General features: G+C 37.5%; 1 protein-coding gene across 1 annotated transcript; it reads left to right on the top strand.

Annotated features, from left to right (window-relative positions):
- LOC103964455 (interferon-related developmental regulator 1) lies at window positions 1-9505 on the top strand. The gene is made up of 14 exons (XM_009377391.3): window positions 1-593; window positions 782-896; window positions 1009-1089; window positions 1406-1488; window positions 1579-1685; window positions 1785-1895; window positions 2147-2256; window positions 7664-7925; window positions 8036-8113; window positions 8227-8277; window positions 8354-8443; window positions 8570-8650; window positions 8798-8860; window positions 8980-9505. Exons 1-14 carry the CDS (start codon window positions 509-511, stop codon window positions 9004-9006), a joined length of 1344 nt encoding a protein of 447 aa, XP_009375666.2. The 5' UTR covers window positions 1-508; the 3' UTR covers window positions 9007-9505.

Below are 9505 nucleotides of genomic sequence, written 5' to 3'. Positions count from 1 at the left end.
TCCCCTAATACCAGATAACTGAAGCTACGCGCGCAGGGTGGAGCTTTTACCGCCGCAGTGGAGGAAGTCAGGCCGCCCTAAATACTTTAAAATTGACGGCCATTTTTTTCCAGTTGCGCAATTGAGGTTGCCTTTTCTTGCCAACTCCAATTTCATAAAGTCCAATCTACATCTACTTACCAATTTGCAAATAGCAAAATCCCTTTCCGATTAGGAATTCAAAAACAGAGCAAAGTCCTTTTCCGATTAGGAATTCAAAACCAGAAAGAAAACCTTTTTATAAATCAATCAGACCTCCCCACAATGCTTGAACTAGAGCTTCGTGTTCGTCGCGGGAATAAAGGGTTGGGACGGGTCGCCGGAGTTCTGAATTCAGAGTTTAGCAGAAGGGGTTACGATTTGGTCCAATTGGGAATTAGGGTTCATCCTGATTGGAATTGAATTGGGGAAATTCGTCCGTTTCGGGAAAAAAAAAACCCAGACTTTGCGTTGTGATTGACTTCGAGCGATGAGTTCTCACATCCGTTCGAACATGATGAGAAGAGGCAAAGCTCCTCCGCCTTCAGCCGCCAGAAAGCGCGGTGGCGAAAGAAGTAATTCATTTTTTTGCCTTCTCTTTTTTTTGTAAATTTCTTTTGGCTTTCTGGTTTTTGTAATTACGTTTCAGTTCAGCTAGTATCTTCACATTTTGTGTCGATGGAGAATTCTTTTCTATGTTGGTTAGATTGAAAAGTTACAATTTGTGTATAAATTCTTACTCCTTGATTTTTCATGGTTTTAGAAACTGGTAGACCTGGTGCAGTTGCAGCTGACGAGTCTACGGACAATGAACCGGTGATTCGGCCTCCAAAACTGAAGACACTTTCCTTTTTGTTAGAAGGGTTGTTTGAGAAGAGGTTCCTTTGTGTCACTTTGTTTTTCTTTCTTTCTGTAATTCTGAAAATTGGGTACCATTGATTTTGCTTGCCACCAAATTTTGATGGGTTTTCTTTGTTTTTTTCAATGAAGGGGATCCGACCGAGAGGAGGCATTGGCATCAATAATTGAGGGATTAAAGCGTAAACTAGACCATGAGTTTCTGGAAAACAAGTAAGCATATCTAAATTTTCTTTTGTGTGAAAAAATTGTCTTGCTTTATTGCTAGGAAGTATGAAATCACTGCGTTATGTTTTCTTCACTTTCCAGTACTATCAGAATAGTTGTGTCTTCACCCAAAGAATCATGTCATTGTAGAAGATTGATGTGTAGATAATAGGTAATAGGTAATTGGTAAACATGCGGGTTTTTCATTTGTATGTGGGTTGTGTGATCTTGTATGTTGAGTCATCGCTGTTTAGTAGAAGATCTAGATTGTGTAAACGATTTCTGAGAGCTCCTTTTGTGATTACTTTTTGTTTTCTTGCAGTTTTGCTACTTTTCTATTCAGAAGCTTGAATTGCCTAAAAAAGGGTTCTAACAGGGAGAAGCAGCTATCACTTCATGTCATTGGTTTGTCTAGCTCTGTCAAGTAGCATGTGTATTTTTTTGGTTTTGCATTTCTCTTGTAACTCTAACGGGTCTCCTTTTATCATAATTCAGGGTTGCTGGCCATAGTCATTTGTTGCGAGGATAAGTTGTCCGAAATATACAGAGAGTTGCTTCCTGTATTTTCCAAAGTTCTGAAATCTGGACCCACAACCTTAAAGGTAGCTTAATTTTCATGATATTACATAAAATCTATCAGTTAAGTTTTGTTTATAGGTTTTCTCAAGAAGTTGGGTTGACCGAGAGATGTTTTGATACAGATATTGGATTGTTTGGCTATTGTGGCTTTCTTTGGTGCAACTAACTCGGAGGAGACTGAAAGTGCAATGCAAATTATTTGGAAGTTCATTAATCCTGAGTCTGCCTCAGATGTATGTATTCCTTTAGCTTACCTTTATGTCTTAACCAATTAATATCTTCTTTCGCATTTGTTTTAGAAAAACTTTTTATATTGAAGAATTATGGATCTTTGTTTTACCAATTTTCTAACTTAATTTACAAGTTCCCATATATTTTCTCTAGTATTTCTAATGCCTACTACTACGAGGACCCTATAGTTATTATCTTCTGTAGCTTATTAGTATTTAGTCGTAATCAAGGGTGTCGTTGTTTTATCTTTTAGGTTGACACCCAAAAGCATTCGGCAGAGGTCCTAGTTGCTGCAGTATATGCTTGGTTGTTTCTTCTTACAAGCATGGAGGGATGGAGACTCAGCCACAACTATTGGAATGGGTAAATTTTGAACTCAACATAATGAGAAGTTCACTCAATTTAGAAATGTCTTGAACTACCTTTTAACAGTTCAAATATATTTTCTGACAAAAAAAAAAATCATCTAATTGTGAAATAGTAGCAGTGAATCAAATTCTAAGTTAGTAAGTTCGTATTATTTACTTGGTTTTTGTTGTGATTCTGTATTTTGTTCTGGTGGTTTGAAGAAGAATGGAAGATGAAATGAAGAAGGAGAAATTAACAATGGATAGCTTTCAAAGGAATGTTGCTTTTCTCTGTGAGTCACAGAGGAGCAAATCAAAATCTCATTAACTTTTTCTCAATCTATCACACCACACATAAAACATGCAGATGGAATAATACCGTTAGAATCCAAGTTGGATGCTTTCTGATTACAAACTAATCTTGACCCTTCATCTAGCTAGTTGCTAGGATTACAACACTTGGCATTTCTTGCCTTACTACCATACAACTTCTCATTGGTATTTTAACTCAAGTGCATACACATACTAAACTAAGACTTATTCCTAATCAGCTATAGACTTACAATTGAACACTCCCCTTTAAGTCTAAAACTGATTTTACTCCAAGTTTGCTTCTGAGAAGATTAAATCGATCCTTTGCGAGAGGCTTTGTGAAGACATCTGCCAATTGCTCTTCTGTGGGACAATAGATCAAATCAATGATGCCTTCCTGCAATGCATCTTTGATAAAATGATACCTCCTGTCAATGTGCTTGGTCTTCTGATGAAACACAGAATTCTTAGTAATTGCAATGGCAGAAGTGTTATCACAGTGAAGGGGAGTAGCTTTAGTTTGTAATTCTTCGAAATCTTCCAAAACAAACCTCGGCCATATTGCTGGAGCTGTGACCTCTGATGAACTTATGCATTCAGCCTTTGCAGTTGAGAGTGCAACACAGTTTTGCTTGACTGAAGCCCAAGAGAACACACCACTGCCAAATGATGCATATCCTGATGTGCTTTTGCTATCCTCCAATGAACCACCCTAATCACTATCACAGAAGCCAATTAAACAAGCTTTGTTTCCTTTCACATACTCCAGGCCATAATCCAGGGTCCCCTTGATGTATCTGAGTACTCTCTTTGCAGTTCCATAGTGTCTATTAGTAGGACAGTGCATAAATCTTACCAATAGACTTGCTGCATACATTATATCCGGCCTTGTAGCAGTGAGATATAGAAGGCTTCCCACAATACTCCTATACATTTCCTCACTGGTAGATCCACTTCCATCATCTTTAGACAACTTCTCAGCAGCTACAAGTGGAGTTGTGATAGTCTTTGCTTCATTTAATCCAAACTTACTCAGTAAAGAACTTGCATACTTCTTCTGATGAATTAAGATGCTAGACTCAGTTTGAATCACTCCCATCCAAGGAAATGATGAAGAAGTCCCAAGTCTATCATCTCATACTTCATTTTCATATCTTCCTTGAACTCTTCTAGCATTGATTTGCAACTGCCAGTGTAGACTATATCGTCCACATAGATAGAAACAATCAAAACATCTTCTCCCCTTGCCTTTATATACAAAGTTGGTTCAATCAAGCTCTTCTCGAAACCACACTGTGAGAAATAGTTGTCAATCTCTCCATACCAGGCTCTTGGAGCTTGTTTTAGACCATAAAGAGCCTTATGAAGTTTGTACACCTTTTCCTCCTTCCCTTTGACTACAAAACCTTCAGGTTGCTCAACATAGACCTCTTCTTGTAATACCCCATTCAAGAAAGCCGATTTTACATCTAACTAATACAATTTCCAGCTCTTTTGTGCAGCCAAGGCTATTAAGGTTCTAACAGTGTCCAACCTAACAACTGGTGCATGGGTCTCATTGTAGTCCAAACCAGGCTTTTGTGCATAGCCCTTTGCAACCAGCCTTGCTTTGTTTTTCAACACTAACCCATCAAGATTTAATTTGGTTTTGTAAATCCATTTAACTCCTATAACAGGTTTCTCAGTTGGTCTGTCAACAAGCGTACAGGTACCAATCTTTTCAATCATGAATAGCTCATCCTCCATTGCTTTTAACCAAGACTCATCTTGTTTAGCATCCTCATACTTCTCTGGGTCCATGATGCACATATTACATTGAGCCAACACTTCATTCATATTCCTCCACTTCAGTGGTGTATGATCAAATGTTTGATTGTGCCCTTCACTCAAGTTTGACATGCTTGCAGATTCACCTGAGATAGGTGTCTTGGATTGAACTTCAAAGTCTTCAATACTAAGAACTCTCCTAGATGAAGATATTACAAATGATGTCGGAGACAACACCATTCTGTCACTTCTTCCTGTGCTTATGTCACCATAAACAAAACTTCCAATATTGAGAGAAATTGACTCTAAGTTCTCTTCCCAATTCTAGGCAGCTTCTTCATCAAATACAATGTCTCTTGACAAGGCTAGTTTCTTGGATAGTGGATCAAATACCCTATACCCCTTTTCACAAGTTGCATATCCCACAAATACTCCTTTGAGCTTTTAGGCTCAAGCTTATGTCTGTGTTCACTTGGAACATGAACATAGCATAGTGAACCAAATACTCTCAGGTGTGCTATTCCTAGTTTCTTCCTAGAATAAGCTTCAAAAAGGTGTGATGTTGTTCAAAGTCCTTGTGGGATATCTGTTTAGAATATACACTGATGTATGAACTGCTTCTGCCCAGAGAAAGTATGGCATGCTCTTCTCATGCAACATGGATTTGGCCATCTTAATTACAGTTCTGTTCTTCCTCTCCACTACTCCATTTTGCTGTGGAGTATATGCAAGAATGAGTTGTCTTTGTATTCCTTCTTTTTTTCCAGAATAGGTTGAATTCAAACGACTTGAACTCCCCTTCTTTATCACTTCTCAGGCACTTAACTTTGAATCCACTTTGTAACTTTGCCATAGCTTTGAATTTTTTAAAACAATTGAATGCTTCAGACTTGTATCTTAGAAAATAGACCCAAGTCATTCTGGTGAGATCATCTATTAACAGCATGAAATACTTATTTCTAGCAATTGAATCATTCTTCTTAGGTCCACACATATCTACATGAATTAGTTCAAGTGGAGCAGTTGCTCTTTGCACTTGATTTCTTGGTAACTCTTCTTTGTGTTGTTTTCCAAATTGGCAACCTTCACAGACTCCATTGTAGTCTTCAAACTGAGGCAAACCATGCACCATTTCCTTGTCTCTCAATTGTTTGAGACCACCAAAATGTAAGTGCCCAAGTCTCCTGTGCCAAGTCTCAGTAGAGTGAGTGACATTAGCTTTCAAAGCCACCTGATTCTCAGATAATAAAGTCAATGGATAGCACCTATTCACTTTCTTCTTCACTTTCATAACCAAGCATTCCAACGATGGACCATCAAACACACTGCACATTCCACCACCAAACACCAAGAAATATCCATGCTCATCCATTTGATCAACACTTTAGCAAGTTTTCTTTTAAGCCAGGTAAGTACATTACTTATCTAACATACTTTCTACCTTTGTTTGTATCAATCACCAATGAACCCATTCCTGCAACATTCACAAGGTCTTAAGTTGGCATTTGAACTTTGCCAGCTATGTTGGTTCTCACATCAACAAGCAATTCCACATTTCCTGTCATGTGGTTGCTACAACCACTATCAATGTACCACTCTCCATTCACCTTTGGTTATGTGATTGTGCTATTTGCATAAAACAGATTTCCTGTCATCTCCACTTGATTAGCATTATTTGCCTTTTGCATTGTTTTAGCTGCAGTACATTCTCTAGCCCAATGCCCAAATTTATCACAATTGAAGCATTTTGGTTTCCCTTTGTATCTACACTCACCAAAATGGTACTTAGAACACACCTTGCACTGAGGCTTTGCAACTTCTTGACTCATTGACTGAGATGCATTCAGATTCTGATAAGCATTCACGGGGGATTTCTGCTGAAACTTGGGTTTTGATTCCCATTTCTAGCCTTTAGAATTCCAGTTTCTCAAAAATCTGGATGAACCAGAATGAGCACCACCCTTGTTTTGTTCCTTTGGATTCATAGAGAGTGAAACAAAAGCTCTCTCAGTGGTATCAACACTGTGCAAATCAAAACGTTGCTCTTATCTTTTCAAAATTGCCACAACCTCTTGCAATTCTACAATCTCCAAACACTTTGTATTCTCAATGACTAGACATATGGGATCATATGGTTTACCAAGGCTAATCAGAACTTTCTGTACGAGTATTTCATTAGACAGAATTTTACCAAACGTTTTCATATGATTACTCAAATCATTTAGCCTAGTAAGATGCATGGACAGAGTTTCATCATCACACATTCTGGCATATTCAAATTCATGTCTCAGATTTTGCAATTTCACAGACCTTACCTGATCACCACCATAGTACTCTCCATACAACAAAGCCCATGCCATCTTTGCTGATTCTGCATTGGTGATTCGTGGGAAGATTTGATCTGAAACTGTATTTTGCATGATTCCCAAAGCCTTTGCGTCTTTCATCAATTCAGCAGCCATTTCTTCATCTCCATCATCCTCTGATGATCCTTCAACCTTGTTCTTCTTCGAATCGGAAGTTTTTAACTCCATTCTCCACCAGATTCCACAACCCATGTGATTTGAAAATCATCACCATCTTGATTCTCCAAAACTCGTAGTTCTCACCGGAGAAAATTGGAGTACTTCCGAGCCTCCAAATCCAGACATCTTTGGTCCGAATGGGTTGATTTCTCTTCTCAAATGATAACTAGTCTCCGGCGACCTTCATTGAGCTTCAAGCGAGCTTCGATTCAGCTCAGTGGATTAACACATCTATGCCCAGGCTCAGATGATCGAACCTGACTCTGATACCATGTTGTGATTCTGTGTTTTATTCTGGTAGTTTGAAGAAGAATTGAAATGAAGAAGGAGAAATTAACAATGGAGAGCTTTCAAAGGAATGTTGCTTTTCTCTGCGAGTCATAGAGGAGCAAATCAAAATCTCATTAACTTTTTCTCAATCTATCACACCACACATAAAACATGCAGATGGAATAATACCGTTAGAATCCAAGTTGGATGCTTTCTGATTACAAACTATTCTTGACCCTTCATCTAGCTAGTTGCTAAGATTACAACGCTTGGCATTTCTTGCCTTACTAACACACAGCTTCTCACTTGGTATTTTAACTCAAGTGCATACACATATTAAACTAAGACTTATTCCTAATCAGCTATAGACTTACAATTCAACAGTTTTGAGGACAAATAACATAGATGAAAAATATTATTTCTTTCTCTCTTCCTTTTCAGAATTTTTTACTCCATATGTCATACATATCAATCATTGCTCATCTCTATCATGTTATAGAGTGAATTATGTTGCTTTAGCACTCATCGTATATGTACAAATTGATGCAGGGCCATTTCTTACTTCTCAAACCTATTAGAGCACGATAATAAATTAGTCCGCGTAGCAGCCAGTGAAGCGCTGGCTTTGATATTTGAAACTGGTAGTCTGGAGAAGTTCTGGAGTGAAGCAAAGGATCCTAGCCTTACAAAATATTCACACATGCAACAATTACTGAAAGAGAATGTCTTAAAGAAGTTAAACTGTCTTTATTCGGACATAAGAAATGAGAATGTTGCAAACAAAGTCCGCAAGGTTGTGAAATATTTTGAGGTAACTGTCAGTTTTGTAATTTATTTCTCTGGCAATACATTGAGACAGAACCATTTAAATTGTATTTTTGTTGATATGAAAGTGTAGTAATTTGAATTATATACTTTCAGAGTTCTCGTCCCTCGGAATTTTTTTTAACGGTCAATGGAAAAGAACTAAAGTTATCATCATGGTATCAAATTATTCAGGTAATTGAATGTTTCATATTGCTCATTAATGTTTGTTTAATCACTCGGCTTGTTGATATGATTTGTAGTGGTTTCTAATCATTGTCATTTTCTTTTAAATATCTTATAAACAGTTACAGTTTTTGAAGAGTTTTTTAGCTGGCGGATTTGAGAACCACATGAAGGTTGGTATTTTCCCTCTTTCTGATTTTCTCAGCATTCTTAATTTATGGTGGATTAACAATTTGGTTTATGCACCAGGAAAATGAGAAACTACAGAATTTGTTCGAGTTTAATCCACGCAGAAACAAAAATTTAGGCCCAGAATTGTATGCATCTACCACTGATAAGGTTGGTCGTCTCTCTGTTTATCTTAGTTCATTTTTTCTGTACCAAAAATAAAAAAATTCTCATCTTTTGAATGTCTTGTAGTTGGTTGAAGAATTATTGAGCTAATATTTCGACTTAAATTTACAGATTACCGTCTGTTTCTTTGTACCTGAAGAAAGAGATCCAGATAAACTGACAAAGGAAGATCAAAAGAAAGAGAGGGTTTGGGTATGGTTTTATTTCTGTTGTTGTATTTGGACTGTTTTCTCTAGTACGCAAAAACTTTTTAAGATGCACGCATAGTTTCCTAAAGTAGCGTAATCCTTAACCAAACCGGGACATTCAGACTAACTTCCGTATATGCATTGTGTGCAGAGGAATGCGCTATTAGACAAGGCAAGAACACAACTAATGAGAAAACATCGGCTAATGTCACAGGTTTTACTCATGTTATCAAAAGCATATCATCTGTATTTTTCAATTGTGTTTGCCAAACTACTGCCTTGAAAGTTTACTTGTCATTTACTTGTCTGATTCCATGATGGTTCTTTCTGTAGGAAATGAATAGCTGCTGCTACGATTGAGAATGGAAGTGAACGATGGACGGCCATCCAATGGGTGGCAGGATTTCGGTCACCCTTTACATTTTGAACAGTGTTTAAGGGATCTTCAATTTTAAGTTGTGTTTCATTGCTTTCTCTCGTAAGTTAAGCTTTCTGTTTTCGTAACCCAATCGCGTTCGACATTTTGTAAGTTCTCATATCGTATCTTGAATGCATTCCTTTATGTTCGTTCAAACACCACAGAATTTGCCAAGGTAACATTTGAAAGACTTGATCATGCCTTGCCCAATTCTGAATGGTTTAATTTGTATGAAAATGTTACCTTACATAACATGCCAATATGTAGCTCGGACATAGTCGTATTTTCCTTCAGTGTAACAATGGCACTTCTTGGAGGAAATAGTCCTTTAAGTTTGAGGCTATGTGGCTTCATCACCCAAGTTTCAATAAATTTGTTAAGGACAATTGGCAATGTAACTTCATTGGAAACTCAAATGATATGTTTCGAGTTTTTGCTGAA

The sequence above is a fragment of a genome, unplaced genomic scaffold, assembly GCF_019419815.1.
Source record: "Pyrus x bretschneideri cultivar Hongxiangsu unplaced genomic scaffold, Pyrus_bretschneideri_v1 Contig77, whole genome shotgun sequence".
NCBI classification, from domain to species: domain Eukaryota; kingdom Viridiplantae; phylum Streptophyta; class Magnoliopsida; order Rosales; family Rosaceae; genus Pyrus; species Pyrus x bretschneideri.
The sequence above is the reverse complement of the archived record's forward strand: the minus strand, read 5'-3'. Positions and strand labels throughout refer to the sequence as shown.

Bases quoted from the DNA above. Each gene is read 5' to 3' on its own strand.
- LOC103964455 (XM_009377391.3), top strand. From the start codon at position 509: ATGAGTTCTCACATCCGTTCGAACATGATGAGAAGAGGCAAAGCTCCT. The intron at 594-781 runs GTAATTCATTTT...TCATGGTTTTAG, and splicing joins AAAGCGCGGTGGCGAAAGAA to AAACTGGTAGACCTGGTGCA. The intron at 897-1,008 runs GTTCCTTTGTGT...TTTTCAATGAAG, and splicing joins GAAGGGTTGTTTGAGAAGAG to GGGATCCGACCGAGAGGAGG.